Source organism: Natator depressus, chromosome 13 (assembly GCF_965152275.1).
Source record: "Natator depressus isolate rNatDep1 chromosome 13, rNatDep2.hap1, whole genome shotgun sequence".
NCBI lineage: Eukaryota > Metazoa > Chordata > Testudines > Cheloniidae > Natator > Natator depressus.
Genome location: NC_134246.1, coordinates 22,702,029 through 22,718,426, shown reverse-complemented (window position 1 = coordinate 22,718,426; position 16,398 = coordinate 22,702,029). Strand labels below are relative to the sequence as shown.

Here is a 16,398-nt window from a genome sequence, read left to right as displayed (position 1 = left end):
TAGGCCAGGCAAATCATATGTGCAAAAAAAAAAAAAAAAAATATCCTGCCATTTTAAGGTCTTCATACAAATTCAAAGCTCTCATTTAAAACAAATCTAATCTTTTCTGTTGCAAAAATAGTAATTTCAACATATATTCTTGCCCTGTGGTCTCATTAATCCAGCCTTGCAGAAAGTTCTCTTCAATCAAACAATGGCAGCTGCAGTAAAGTAGGAACATACTCTTAACCCACTTCATTCATTGAGGCCTTGATTCAGCAGAGCATTCGGGCATGGGTGTGAGTGCTTCACTGAGTCTGGGCCTGAGGTGTGAATATCTAAACCTAACTGAAGAGTTATGTATGTTGTTAAGCATAGCAATTAAAAACAAAAAAGACACAAAACTGGGGGCAACCCTATAATTGTTGCATTAAGGCTGTTTTAAATCAGGAAACATTTAATATTCTAGATTTACATTAATTTGCACTTCATATAGCCTGTTATACATTATAAACAAGAAAAAGTCTGTTATGTGCAATAAAGATAACATAATTAATCTTCTGCATTTATTGTAACTGAAACTTAATTTGCCTAATCTAAGAACATTCAGTGTCCATGATGTGTTTTTTTTATCCTTGTGTGCTAGTATCCTAAGTATGGGTTTGTCCTTTGCTATGATATGTATCCCTTCAATGCAATAATCCTCTTAATGCCACTTTTGTGATGTGTGCAGAATGTTCCTGTCAGGCTAATTTACTCTTTCAGAATTTGCAAGTGTCTTGCATATTTGTGTGTTCAAAATTGATGGTGGACTTTTCTCCTGAATGAGCTTTTTCTCCTCTTTTATGCGAAGGATTCTAAGTTTACTGTAACAGTGTTTCCCGTATGGGCTATTGTTGCTGTGACTGAAAAAAAGCAATATTTATATAATAACTGTTTTTAATAATAGTGGGAGATCTTTTGTATTATTTGTAATTTCAAAATGTATCCAAATAAACAGCCAGGATTTTAAGATTACATCTCTTATTACAATCAAGGACATAATTTTTCTCTAAAAGAATTTGCCAAACAACCATCGGATTATAATAAAAATTAATTGAAAGACCATATTAACCAGGTAAGGTATAAACACATCACTTACGATTAATTACAACAGTCATAGTGCTGCTCTGTCACATTATTTATGTACACGAAAAAGAGTGCTAGAGATTAAGAAGCAAGTGAAATGTGGCTGGGGATTTTGCGGTTCTGTGAGGTTTTTCACCCTCTTTGTCAAAGATTTAATAAAGCATCAGGGTAATTGAACTTAATTGTCTGGTGATTCTTTTCCCAAACCATCAGCTGCCTGGTATAAAGTGCAATGACTTTGGTGCATATATCCTTGTGGTAGGGAAGAAACTTGACTTGGTTGTAATGAATATAATTGGGATTCTTTATTGAAGCTGTTGGACAAAGATCCTGTGGCTCTCCTTAGGTCGAGCCACCACCTCAAATCCAGCCTGTGCTGCCTTGTCTTATCGTAGAGCAGAGGTTCTCAAACTTAATTGCACCACGCCCCCCTCTGACAAAGCCCAAGCCTGACCACCCTGGGTGGAGGGGGGCAAAGCCGAAGCTCAAGGGCTTCAGCCCCAGGCAGGGAGCCTGTAACCTGAGCCCCGCTGCCCACAGCTTCAGTCCCTGGGCTTCAGTCCCGGGCGGTGGGACTCGGGCTTCGGCCCCGGGCCCCAGCAAATCTAAGCCAACCCTGGCGACCCCATTAAAATGGAGTCACAACCCACTTTGGGGTCCTGACCTACAGTTTGAGAACCGCTGTGATAGAGGGTTTTCTTAAGGCTTGGCTAGGACTAATGAGTCATGCAAGGGATTATGGCTTGCATCATACTTTTGTTTGTTTTTTTCTTCTGTGAATTTAAGGAAACTTTTCACAAGTCAAGCTTTGGGCATATGCCTTAAACTGGGCCTTGAGCAGCCCTATCCATCCTGTTGTGCTTCGGTTTCTCCTGTGCTGGTGCTGCCTAAAGTTACATCCGGTCTGTTTGCCAGTCACTGGATGTAGCTTCCAATGCTGTCCATAACACAAATGGTCACGGCAGCAGCCAGTTTGCTATTGCTTCCCTGCCTTTTTACCTTGCACTGCTGAATTCATTTTTAAGACCTAACAGATGAGATCAAACATAAGGAGCAATGTTGACTATTAGTCTTGACTAGAAAAATGATCAAATTTAGGTAGGGCTTAGCTAACATATGGTAGCTAAGGTGAATCTAAACTCAATCTCTTTTCCTACTTGGCCAGGTGAAGTGAAATCTTGCACTCAGTGCGGTGGCATTTTCTACGCTTGTCCGCAATGCGATAACTTTTGAATGCTGCATTCGATCAACTCCAAAATTTCAGGGACTGTTGCAGGTATCAGTGGGCAGAACCCTATTGCTTTGGATGAAAATAAATAAAAAAAAAAACAGCAGGGAGAAATGGGGGGTGCACAGATCATCTGATTAGCAGATTAAGCAACTTCAACCACTGACTGTGTCTATAGATCAAACAACCAGCTGAAGGCAGCCTTCCAGCATAGCAATACCCCAATCTCAGCTCTGCTGCTGTTCCTAGTACAGTTTAAATATATTGACACCCTGAATTACTTATCTCCCAGAGAGAAAGAAAAAGAATGGGTTGGAGGTGGGGGGCTGGGGCGTACATACACAGTCCTTGGCATGGGCAGGGGCTCCTGGCCTGGGGGCCCATGGAACCACAAGGGAAGGGGGAATGAGGGATACAGAATCACTAGCAGGAGGAGGAAGAATGAGGAACCCAGATATGGGATGTGGAACACACAGCCCCTGGCATGGAGGGCACACAGAGATCCTGGATAGGAGGGATGGGGAATAGGGAGGCACACTAAGCCCTTGCCATGGTGAGGAAGGGGGAACGGTGAGCATGGGGAGAATGTGGACACAGTGCCCCATGCCTGGGGGCTGGGGGAACTATGAGTATACAGAGCTGCTGGTGTGGGAGAAAGATAGGGGGGACAGACAGAGACGCTGGCTAGAAGGGAAGGGGGACATGGAGACCCTGGCATGAGGGAAGGGATGAAGGGGTTGAAGAGAGTCTCTACAACAGAGCGGGAGGGGAGGATGGCACACACGGAACTTGTGGCTGGGAAGAGAGAAATGCAAGGACCCTCGAGTGTGCGCAAAGTGCTCAGCCTAGGGAAACAACAAAGTGTGCAACCCTCTAGTTATGAGTGTCATGATGCATGGTATTGTTCTTAAAGCTCCAGCTCCTAGGAGCAAATTCTTAGGTGTGAATATGAGATTCTTTTTTTTCTTAATGAATGTTTCTAGCCCACCTGGTTATAGAGGAAATCTTGGAAACATTATCGAAGTGCACCCTAAAGGCTCAGGCCAGAGCTATACATAAAACTTTTGCCAATATAGTAATACCAGGAGGGGGGTGGAGGGCTGATTTTTATACCTGCAAAAGCCCTAGTGTAACTTGTTTTGCTGGGGGAATCAGTATAAGCTATACTAGCAAAAAAACTCTTTTGCAAGTATAAACTATGCCTACACTAAACAGCTTTGCCAGTGTAGCTAGACTGGTATGAAACACATGCAACCCTTTTCTAGTCTAGACTACAGTCAGATCTACACTTGGATCTGGTCTATACAAGAAAGTCTTACTAGCATAACTGTTGGTTAGGAGTGTGAAAACAATCACACTGATAACCGACATAGCTATGCTGGCAAAAGCCCTAATGTTGATGCAATTGTACTGGCAAAAATGTTCTTTTGCTGGCATAGCTTAGTTTTGGTTTAAGTTATACTGGCAAAAGACCTGTATAAACTGCATCTGAATACTTGGTCAGTCACTTTGCTGTGAGACTATATATAGATATATAATGAATTCACACTACTACGGCTCTTTTGGGTACAGCTGATTGCTAATCTGGCTCCTGGACCAGGAGGTCTGTCGCTGATCTCACCATATTCCCAAGCAGCATTTTCCTGACTTGGCCCAGCTGTAGATTGCAATCATGATTGCTTGAAGTATTTTCTCCTCGGTTGGGCCATGGTGAAATCACCACTTACCGCATTTACCCATAAAAGTCCTTCCACGCCCCGCTATTAAAGATCAAAAGGCACAAAGCCCTGAGGAGTCTTTGCCTCCCTCTGCTCCTGCGGGTCCTGGGGTGCTGCCCTGTCGGCCCTGAGGGGAGGGGCCTTCTGGCTAGGCTCCTCCCTGGGCGCCCATCACCCTAGGCTCTGGGCGCCTCCTCCGGTGGAGGAGGGAGCTGCCTGGGGCACAATAGGGCCCTTGGCTTCCCTACGACACGTGGCGGGGAGGCTGCCTGAGAAGGGACCGACGCCATAGCAACGGCCGGCCAATCACACAGCTTATCACGTGACGCACAGCCCCTCCCCTTGCGGTGGGCGGGGGCGTCACTTCCGTTTTGACCTTTCACCCCAAGATGGCGGCGCCCGTAGGACCGATGAAGTTTTGGAAACCGGGTGAGGGGCGAACGGGCCCGGGAGGGAGGGGGCTACTGGGGAGCAAAGGCCGGGGATCGGCACTGCTGGTGCTAGTCCCCTCTGCTCCCCTTCGCCGGGGCCGTGCCGCGCCGCTGGGCAGGAGCCTCCTGGGCCTCCCCTCGTCCCATCCCCTCTTGGCGCTGCCCGGGGCGGGGCTGGGGCAAAGCTGCTCGTTTCTTACCCTTCCCCACCACAGTGACTAGGAGCTGGTGATTTAATGGTCTGTAATTCCCCCCCCCCCCGCAGAGTCTGAGGGTGAGGGGGGCATTTAAGTTCCCCTTGACCTGGCAGGGTTACAGTCCGGGCGCCCCCAACATCGGAGCTGCCGATCTCCCTGCTACTGCCTGGCCCCTGCTCAGCAGAGATGCTGAGGGCTGATGGGTCACGGAGTCTGAGCTCTGCTCGTGCAGCTTAGGGTGGGCCCTGGGCTGCAGGGTAAAGGCACATCGGCCTGGCTGCATTGAGGGGGCGGGAAGCTTGTGCTCCTGCTCCTGCTGCATGGGTTGAAACTCCCCTGTGGATAAATAGGGTGGTGGGTTTTCAGGGAATCTCAAACAGGCATCTTTCACCAGCACTAAATTCATGTATACCTCTAAAATAAAATAGAATTAGTCATCTTGTAAGCAGGGGACTCCCAACCTTAACTATAATAGAGCTGCAGCTCCTCTGTAATAAAAGCAAAGCAGAGAGCAAATCTAACTGAAACACACAACTGTTCCTGAAAGAATTATACTATCTTGTGCTTATGCTCCATGTTTTCTGTGAGGATCTGAAAACAATTTACTATCACCCAGAGGCTCCAGTAATGCACTTGCCTGAAGCAGCAATCAGTTCATGGAAGAGCCAGAATTTATATTGATTGATAGTAGAGAGAGAGAGGCAGAAACATTTTGAATTCAAGTAGTCAGTTTCCTGGGATATACTGAAGTCTCCTGTGTGTCCCAGGTCCCCTGTAGCATGGTCACTGTACAAACGCATGGGAATATGCAGTCCATACACTGAAGATTAATGAAAAATTTATACATTGCTGTAAAATTAATCTAAAAAATGAGGGAGTCTCCCTCCAAGTGGATGAGCCTTGGCAAGTTGAATTGGTTACCTGATTTAAATAAATTATCTGTCAGGTATGTCCAGGAGCATGGTAACAGACAACATATGGGTGATCAGAGGAATTATTCCCTATCTTTCTGTTGGCATCCAAATGTTATATGATACTGATGTTTAAAGCTATGTCTATAATGGGGATTAAATTCTTATTGGAACCATTTTTAACCCTTCTTTAAACTGGTCTATGTTAATACAAAATGTAAACAGTTTGTTTGTTGAATGTGTATGGGACCTGTCTGTTTTAAAGCAGAATTGAGCAAATATCGTTTAAATCCTTCTGTGGACATGGCCAATAATGTGCAACACAGATCCTACAAAATGAGAGACATCTCAGCTGAATAGCAGAGGAGAAAACTGCAGAAGATGCATTACCTTAATGAGAAAATCCCCCCCATGATTGAGCGTTTCCAGCTGTCATGAGTTTCCCAGTTACATGTACTGGGAATAAACAGATTTATGAGCTCAATTTAGTGAGTGGCATGGCTCATAAGCAAGTAGGGTTAAAAGTACACCTTAGAATTAATCTCAATCAAAAATGTTCCATTGGGAGACTTATTCTAGTATTGTGTGTTGATTAAATTGATTCTTATTGCCTGTTGCTGGTTTTAAATGACTAGAGGCATTCCTGGGAAAAACAGTGAGAAATACAGTATGTCAAAAACCTTTCTTTAAAGTGGGAGAAAAGGAAAAAGAGAGGTGCCAAAAGTTAAGGCTTTTGTACATTTCTCATGAAGTTTTAAAAATTTTCTTTGAGAGAGACAGATACATTGTGCCATGTTAGGAGACTTTAAAAAATGGAGATTTACATTTAATTTGGAACAAGTTCCTGTTTATTAAGCATTAACTACATATGTTTATGATTATTATGTTAGAGATGGTTAACAGCACATGTTAGAAGGCAGACAGAGTTCCTTTTCTTAAGGAACTTATTTGTCTGAGTTAGACTGAGATATGCTATGCAAATTTCTGTCATCCTCCTATTAAAATTGTCTCATGTCATGTAGGCACGGAAGGTCCTGGTGTCAGCATCATAGAAGAGAGGCAGAGTGCTGCTGAAAGTACTGGTGTTTCTGTCATCTATAATCCCTATGCATCTCTTTCAATTGAACAGCAGAGACAAAAGTTACCAGTGTTTAAGGTATGAAAGGACTTTTTGATATGCTGAATCTCATGCCTGCTGTGTTTTTTTTTATAAATTGTTTTTGATCCTCTCTCTTAAAAATCACTTTACAACATGAAAGTGATGTAATGGAAGTCACCATTCTAATATTTGATGAACTTTAATCTTTGTGTTTAATAGATGTTGGCAAAAGAGAATCTGCTCTTTTTTATTACAACCTTTATGTGGACTTATGTTCAAATATTATATGTTGTGCACTGCATTGATGGATTTTAATGAATTGTTTAGCTTTCTGACATCAAGCTCTAAACATAATTCATACCTTATACTGAGTGTATGTGTATATGTGCATTGCTCTTTGCAGAAATGTATTGAAAATTCTGTTGTACAGATTTGTTCTCCTAACTTGAATATGTTCCACCCTTCCAGCTTAGAAACCACATCCTTTATCTGGTGGAGAACTATCAGACGCTGGTGATTGTTGGAGAAACAGGATGTGGAAAAACTACTCAGATTCCACAAGTGAGTGTGCATGTGACATAGCAAAATTGTATTCTTCCAGGAGATCTTGCGTAGGGTGACAGCCAACTCTTGGGAGCAATGTAGAGACCTTATGGGGCAAGAGTGATACCTTAGGCCCAGTCCTGCTATTGCAATGCACTGAGGTATGAGAAAGCCTTACACCTTGTCTCTCCCTTGCTATCAGCCAACAGGTTCTGGCATTGCAACAGCATAAAATCCTTCTGCCACATAACTTATTGGCCTACGTAACATACTCAAGAATCAAATTTGGGTCCACAATTCCCACTGCAAAAAGCTCCTGCTCAACTAGGAGGTCAACTTTTCTTAAAATTATTTCTCCTTCAGAATTCTTTTAAATTCATCACCATTTGTAAAGTGTTTTTTTTAAAAAAGAAAAGAAAAAAATTCAATCAGGATCTTTCTAATTCTTTGTTCAAACAGTGACCATCTTTATTTCCTGTTCTTCGTTGCCAGAAAATTGTAACATGATGGGAGAAACATATTGCATATTTGTATGGCACCTTTTCATATTCCATTAAAATATTGGTCGTCTTCGAGTGCTTGCACATGTCCATTCCACATTAGGTGTGTGCATGCCTCGAGTACAGTATGTGGAAATTTTTCTGTCAGTGGTGCCTGTCAGGTCAGCTCTAGCACACTCTCGTGCTGCATGCTCATGGCGGAGGTATAAAGGGAACGGCCAACTCCACACCCCCCTCAGTTCTTTCTTACCACCTGTGATGGTTGCTGGAACTGCTCTTCTTGTTACAACAAGCTGTACGCAGTGGTCTTCATTTTTCATCTATTTCCCCTGTTTCTTTCTTCACTACTTATTTATTTTTTTGTTTGGACTGTAAATAGCTTTTGTACATAGTTTAGTTGGAGCTTCTTGCTTGTTAGCGGATTTTCATCTGCCCTTGGTGCCAAGGCATGCCTCGGTCACCAGGCTTCAAGCCCTGCACCAAGCCTATGCCTTTGAGTGACCTGCATGCCAGTTGCTTAAAGTGCTTGGGTGAGGCTCATGTCCAGGGCTACTATAACTGCCGGGATTTCAGTCCTTGTACGAAGAAGAACCGGGAGGCCAGATTGAAATTCCTGTTGATGGAAGAGGCACTCAGACCCTCTTCAGAGCCAAGCCAGTCAGACTCGGCACTGAGTATTTCAGCGTCGGTGCAGAGTGCTCCTTCCACCATGAGGGACTCTCGGTACCGTTCCCTGTCCCCGGCGCCGAGAAAGAAACATAAGAAGCAGCTGGCCAAGAGGGGGCATTCCCCGACTCAGAAAAAGGCCAAACATGGGGAGCGCAGTGGAGTGCGACCTGAGTCAGGTCACTGCCTTGCCTCCTCTCCATGTGTGGTACCATTGATTCTATCCTGTTTGCAGCTCTGTTGAGTCCAGTACCGGATAAGCCGGTGCCAGAGGGACAGCAAGGCTCTGGCGTGATCGCGGTGTTGGCCACACTGGAAGCATTCATGGCAGGCAGATACTTGCTGGTGCTATTGGTACTGCCGTTGACGGCAGTGCAAGAGCCGGTGTAGGTGGGCAGAATGGAGCATGTCACCTCAAACTGCCGCTCGGTACCTGACCCCTTGGTACCATCTAGGGGGAAACTGTCCCTGCTATCCTCGATGCAGGCCTCCCGCCTCAGCACTGATCTCTGGAACCGATGAGTACCGCACCGCTATGGTCCCTGGAGGAAGGCTCATCATCTGAGTTGGAAGTGGGGTCAGATACCCAGCAGATGGGTCGCTGTCGGTACCCTCCTGGTCAGCCCAATGCGGTGACAGACCTGGGCGCAGGGGTATGTCCAAGTGCTTGGCCCAGTGGGCACTGGCCTGTGCCGATGCAATGGCCATTTTGGAACCCTTGGTGTTTTCTCCTGATGTCAGGGGCACATTCCAGATGCTTATATTTGGTAGCCTCGGAGAGAAGGGCTCCTCCGTCCCATCGCACAGCACCCGACCTAGACTCTGATCCTGGTACCGATCCATAGGACCTAGACCTGCGGGACACAGTCAGTGCAGAAGGAGAAGAGGAGGGCCCCTTGCCAGTGCAGGCTTCCTCCTCCTCCCTGGACAAGGCAGTGTCAGAAGCAGGCATGTCACCCCCAACTCGGACAACTTCAAAGCTCATCAGGAGCTGATGAAGAGGTGGCCTTGAACTTAGGGCTGCATGTGGAGGTAGTCATAGACTCCTTCCACAGCCTTGTCAACATTCTTGGCTGCGCTGTGGCTGTCTAAAGTGGCTGCCTCTCAATTAGGCCATCATGTGACCAGCTAAAGCCTTGTGAGAGACAGGGAATGCATGCCCTAAGGCGAAGGACTCAGAGACCTATTTGGTAGAAAGGTTTATTCTACAGGAGCTCTGCGTATCCAACTAACAGGCATTATTAGGGAGATACAATTTTAATGTCTGGGACTCCATGTCAAAGTTCAGAGACTTTCTTCCCCAGGAGTCCAGGCAGCACTTCTCTGCACTGGTGGAAGAATGGAAGTTGATAGCCAGGGCCTCTCTGCACGCTGCCCTGGACACAGCAGACTTGGTAGCTAGATCCATGGCCTCAATTGTGGCTGTGTGCAGCTGTTCTTGGCTGCAGTCCTCAGGCCTGCCAATGGAGGTCCAGCAGTCTCTCCTGGACCTTCCGTTTGAAAGGACCTCACTCTTCTCAGGGCAGACAGATGCAAAGCTCCATGGACTGAAGGACTCCAGAGCTACCCTCAAGTCCCTCAGCCTCTATACCCCAGTGCCTTCGAGGAAGCATTTCAGGCCTCAGCAGAGCACCTGTTTGTAAGCTCCACCATCCCTCCACCACCTGCAAAAGAAACAAAGCAGGAGTTTTAGGCTCAGGCAGCTGCCCCCATACACCTCAGCATCTGTACCCGCCCCACCCAGATACTTGGGGGGGCTCTAAAAACTTTTGACAGGACATTTGAGGGGATGCGGGGTCGGCCGGTCCCTTTATTCTGGCACCATGAGCATGCGGCACTAGAGGGTGCTAGAGCTGACCCAATGGGTACCACTGAGGGAAAAATTTTCAGCAACTGTGCTCGAGGCGCACACACACCTAACCTGTAATGGACATGTGCAACACATCCGAAGTACAACAGTTACAGAAACTTAGTAGCTTTTTTTTTGTGGTGAGTATTACTAAAAAAAAAAAAATCGATATTTGCTAAATATATAAAATTAGCTCTTCTTGCCAGACTACATAGCTACAAAACTAGTGAGGTATATTAACTGCTTCAGCATGAATACTTGACTAATGCTATTTGGACATTTTTCCTGAGACAGGACTACTAAATGAGAGGGGCAGGAAAGGAATCAGTAAGAAGAAATACTTTACAGCTGTGAATCTTCTCTCATCTGAATATCTTAAAATGCTTTCTAAATGCTAATGTACCTGTGAGGTAGGGGTAGTAGTAGTGTACCTATTTTATAGAGGGGTCAACTAATGCACAAAATCTTTGTGTTTTACCTGCGGTGTCACAGAGGGTCGATGTCAGAACCAGGAATAAATCTTAGAAGCCCTGATATCCAGTACCGTGCTTTAACTGCTGGATACATTGTGTCATGTATGACAAATTCATTCCGTCTTCCATGTTTGTTTGCAGTATCTAGCAGAAGCTGGCTGGACAGCTGAAGGGAGAGTAGTTGGAGTGACACAGCCTCGCAGGGTTGCTGCTGTTTCAGTAAGTTCCTTTCTTTTTTGCTATGAAAATTAACGTTGTTGCACCTTCAAGTTTTAAATGATTCTTCTATTGATTTCTCCTTAAGCAGAATTTAGAAAAGTTCTAAATACAGTGTCAGATCTGGCCCTACCACAGAAAATTTTTACTAATCCACATATTGGTTCAGGTTAATTTAATAGCGATTTTCCTTTTAATGGATGTATTGAGTCAGTTTGTATCAGGTTATATCACTGAACATTAATTTCCATTTGTCTGCATCACTAAACTAGTAGAGAGACAAGGTGGGTGAGGTAATATCTTTTATTGGATCAACTTCTGTTGCCCTTCTCTGTACTTTGTCCAGTTCCACTATATCCTTTTTGAGATGGGGTGACCAGAACTGGGTACTGTATTCGAGATGTGGACATACTGTGGGTTTATACAGTGCCATTATGATATTTTCTGTCTTATTATCTGTCCCTTTCCTAATGGTTCCTAACATTATTAGCCTTTTTGATCCTTTAGTGACTTGTCTTTCTTGGATTCTTTCATTCTCTCTTGTATGAACTGGTTGCCCTCACTGCTAGTTTTGTAGCATCCCCTTTCTCTGTACCACATAGAACTGTATGTACCTCAGTCATGTTCCCTTCTTGAGGTCCTCTTTTCTAATGACTATAAACCTAATTTTCACAAAATCTCAACATATGAGACATTTTGTTTTGTTGCTCTTTTCCGTGTCATTTCATTCAATATCCTTCCTGTAGCAAGGTCCCCATTACTCAGTATGGGCTCTTCCTGCCTTTAATAATGCTTCCATGATCATTTCCACTGAGTTGTGCTCTTTTCTTCTGATGTGCCCTTTGTTCTTTTCTTAACTGCTGCCAGACATTGTGTTTCTGTCCACTGCAGCATTCTCCCCTCAGCAACAATTGTTTTCTTCTTCTGTGTTTTGCAGCTTCTGACCATTTCATACACAGACCTCCTTGCTAGTCTATATCCTGTCCTAATTTCTTTACTTACATTGTTATGTGCCACCTGTCAACCTGTATCTATGGTCATGTGCTGTCTTAGAAAAATAAATGCTCGATGGATTCCTGTTGCCTTTTCATACTGTATTAGATCGTTTATCTATCTAGTCCAGCATCCTGCCTCCAGCAGTGACCTGAGTCTAGTGCTTCTAAAAGAGAGATTCTCGCCTTCATCTTTTCTCTCCCAACCCCCATCTAATATGCCTAACTGACTGTGTAATTCTGTACTTGACAGACTTTGTATATTGTAAAGATTTATGTTAAATTATAGTCTGTGTTCTCAATGGTACCTCTGCTTTTACCACCTTTCCTCTTAAGCCTCAAAGACTGAGATTGCTTGATTATACTTTAGCATATTGCCACAGTGGGGTCTCAACCTGGGAACACCCTTGAAATTTCTCCTGATTGCCTGGCCATTTGAGGGGGCTCGGAGGCAGGGCTGGTGTTATTTATTACTTTGACTAATTGAAACCAATTTTTTTTTAAGAAGACTGTTCATCTGCTCTCTTCACTAGAGGATAGACATTGCCAGAGGGAAAAGAGGAAGCTGCAGAACTATAAAGGGGAAATAATTTAGAAACTTTAGGACTCCATTTGAATTAGCTTTGCATTGTCAGCCCTGGTTATCTGCTTGAATGCTTGGTTTGAGAGAGGAAGGGAGCTGAGAAGATCCCAGCAGAAATAATGGGTTCATGAAGGAATTCATGGAAGAGAAAATAATAGAGAAAATGGGCAATTGAGAAAAATGCATTTTTATGTGCAGGGCAGAGACAAATGTACATGTGGAGATTATTTTTAAAGCCTGTCAAAACAACATAAAGAGTGTAATTCAAATGACTGTTAAAAACAATGTAGTTTTGACCAAATTAATAGGATTAAAATGCACATTGTTTTTTTTTTTTCATGAAAAGTAGGTGTTGAACAACAGATCTCTGGGTTCAGAAAACCATTAATGTAGAATAGGATCTGATTAATCAAGATTTGAGCTTTCATCCCTAGGCTGTTGGTTCAAAACTGGCCCAAGTTGGCAGTGTTCCGTAGTCATTGCCGTCTGATAGTCATTCAGTGACACATGAGAAATATTTAGTCAGTTCAGTTACTGTGTGTCACTATCACAGAACCGCCATCAAAACTAGTTGATACACAGTCTCAGAAGACCATGAAGACAGAGCTACCCTTTCCGCTAGCGGTCCTCCCAGTTGTCACATTGGCAAAACAGTAGTGGGTTAGCTTGAATTACTTCTGCCTGTTCTCTATCTGTCCGGTGGGTAGAAGATTCTATACTCAGACTATTATTTTTTTTAAAGCAACATTGTCATAAGAAAGCAGTCAGTGCTGGGTCGGTTGAGGGACAGATAGGAATAATTGATGATTTATTTAATTATAATACTAAACATATTTGCTTAGATCTCGCCTTCTGTTTTGTGTCACTTGTATTGTTGGCCTCTGATCCTGCAATTGATAATGGGCAGCAGGCTGCTGTGCCCGTATGGACCTATGAGTTTTCAGTTTTCAGACAGGGAGCTTAGACTGCAAGTTCTCTTGGGTAGGGATTGTTTGTTTCTAGGTGTGTGTATAATACATAGCACAAAGGTGCCTCAGTTCTAATTTAAAGATTTTATTTTAAAAGCTTTTATAAAACATAAGACCAATAGAAATGTATTGAGAGTTTATGTAAAATTCCAATGCAAGCGGTTTTTAATTAAACATTCCCTTGCAATGTTTGAAACACAAATATTACAGCGCTAAGGACCTGCAGGTGAAACTGAGTGTGAATTGGGTAGAAATGATTTTTTTCATTGTCCAAGCTGAGAGAAATGCAAAAAGTGTATAAATAAGTAAATTGGATTTTTGTTAACATTTCTGTGCCTGAAAGAGAACTCAGAGCAGGAGGGTAATATTCTTGTCTGTTTTGGTGTAAATCAATCTCTGGTATTCTGTCAACTTTTCTTTTTCCTCTTGATGAAAGGAAAGGTTCAAGTCTGCACAAAGACATAATTTGGGTCTTAAGTCAACTTACAATTGTGATAGTTTCTATTAACTTTATTTTTGCTTCTTGTAGCAGGCTAATTTTCTTGTGCCATCATAGCTGTCTTCCATCTTCTTTATTAAACATAACAGTTAGGGTTTCTCCAAGCAACTTGTTAAAGACTATGGCAGAAATTTTATTCTTAGTTACACTGGGTGAAACACCCTCAAGATTGAGCCTTAAATGTTGAAAAATGCAGGTTTTAAACTGCACATCTCGTGTTTGTTACTAAATATCTGCACATTGCAAGAAAGATGGGACATTTTAAGTTTGAACCTTACATGAATGTCTTCAGTCTTCATCAATAGAAGATTAGGTATCAAAAATGAGCACTCCAGTCCTTCCCTTGATTTTTGGGCCAGTTTAGATCACCCATTGATTAAAATAGTAGTTTTACAGCAGGACCTTCCCACCTTCCCTACGTACATAAACACACTCGTGTGCACATGCGCGCGCGCTCTCTCTCTCTCTCTCTCTCAAGATTGCTGGCAACCGCCATGAATTTTTCTGAAATTGGCATGTTATAAATATGGTATAAATTGGAAGTACCCATTAAATGTGTGAAGACTTTTATAATAATTATTACTGCAAAACATTGACTGAAAACATGAAAAAAATGTTGACAAACCTCATGTCCATATTTACCAGTGTTGATCATGTGGAGAAAAGAGAGGCTGGTTGAGCAGCCATGAATGTTGCCACAAACAATAAATTACAGATATCTTTCCATTTACCCCAATAGGAAATTCAGCTTAAAGCTGATATTTCCTAGGTTATAAATGTTTGCACTGGACATGGTTGCTGTAAATTGACTCAGCATGTTTGCAAACATAAAATATTTGTCCTTGCAGAAAAAAGTCGGTAAAGAGGCTGTCCTTGTGCATATGATTTTGCAAGCGATAACTTGTTCCTGTTTCATGGCCACCTGACTTGGATTCATGCACAGTCTATTGAAATAACTTTTAAAAATTCAGTTTCAAATATTCAAGCATGTTTTCTTTTGTTAATGGAGGTTGTTTCCTTCCATTCTTTAATGTCTTTATTTTGAATTTGATAGTGAAAGCTGTAATCTCAGAATTACCAGAGAAAGATTGTGTTTTGATTAGCAGTGCAGTTACCAAAATGCATAGGCCTGGTAATCAAACCCTGGATTTCTGACTCCCCTTTCCCTGTTCTTCCCACTAGAAGTGTCAAATTACTCTTTCATAAACATATAGCTAAGGATAGCATAAAATCCCTCCTTTACCTGTAAGGGGGTAAGAAGCTCAAATAACCTGGTTGGCACCTGACCAAAAGGACCAATAAGGAAAGAAGATACTTTCAAATCTGGGGGGGGCAGGAGGGAGGGTTTTTTTGTGCTCTCTTTGTTGTGCTGTTTCGGGACAGGGAGAGGGACCAGGCAGGAAAAAAACCTCTCCTAAAACCCTACCTGAAATAAGCATCTAAGATTACAAAGATTGTAAGTAAAGCAAGGAAATGCGTTAGATTATCTTTTGTTTTAGCTTGTGAATTTTCCCTATGCGAAGAGGGAGGTTTATTCCTGTTTTTGGAATTCTGAAGTTGAGCCTAGAGGGGAATCCTCTGTGTTTAAAATCTTTTTATTACCCTGTAAAATCTTTTTATTACCCTGTAAAATTACCTTCCATCCTGATTTTACAGAGGTGCTTCTTTTACCTCCAAGTGGCCCTTTTCCCTGGATGTTTGTCTAAATCACTTGGTGGTGGCAGCAATACCATCCAAGGACAAAGAAAGGATTTGTGCCTGGGGGAAGTTTTAACCTAAGCTGGTAGAAATAAACTTAGGGAGTCTTTCATGCAGGTCCCCACATCTGTACCCCAGAGTTCAGGGTGGGGAGGGAACCCTGACATGGTGGCAGTGCGGTGGGATCATTTTGAACCAGAAGCACAGACCTCAGGATATTAAAAGGACTTCTTCTTTTTTTTTTTTTTTTTTCTTTTAGGCTTGAAAACCAGAGAGAATTTTTTTTTTTAAAGGACACTTTTTTTTAAAAAGCTGAGAGCAGCTTATTAATAATAATAGATGCTTATTTCAGGTAGGGTTTTAGGAGAGGCTTTTTCCCTACCTGGTCCCTCTTTCTGTCCCGAGACAGCACAACAAAGGTTATGTCTACACTACGGAATAAGGTCGAATTTATAGAAGTCGGTTTTTTAGAAATCGGTTTTATATATTCGTGTGTGTGTGTCCCCACAGAAGTGCATTAAGTGCATTAACTCGGCGGAGTGCTTCCACAGTACCGAGGCTAGAGTCGACTTCCAGAGCGTTGCACTGTGGGTAGCTATCCCACAGTTCCCGCAGTCTCTGCTGCCCATTGGAATTCTGGGTTGAGATCCCAATGCCTGATGGGGTTAAAACATTGTCGCGGGTGGTTCTGGGTACATATTGTCAGGCCCCCCTTCCCTC

The 16,398-nt window shown here is 43.1% G+C and overlaps 1 protein-coding gene across 2 annotated transcripts in view; it reads left to right on the top strand.

Moving 5' to 3' along the window:
- The first annotated feature begins 4,403 nt into the window (after nt 1–4,403).
- The window catches only part of DHX35 (DEAH-box helicase 35), a 52,940-nt gene continuing 40,945 nt past the window's right edge, over nt 4,404–16,398 (top strand). For both annotated transcript variants that reach the window (XM_074969699.1, XM_074969698.1), the window contains exons 1-4: nt 4,404–4,482; nt 6,615–6,748; nt 7,160–7,252; nt 10,864–10,941. In XM_074969699.1, the coding sequence (XP_074825800.1) occupies nt 4,443–4,482; nt 6,615–6,748; nt 7,160–7,252; nt 10,864–10,941 (345 nt within the window). In that variant the 5' untranslated portion in view covers nt 4,404–4,442. The remainder of the gene's footprint in view (nt 4,483–6,614; nt 6,749–7,159; nt 7,253–10,863; nt 10,942–16,398) is intronic.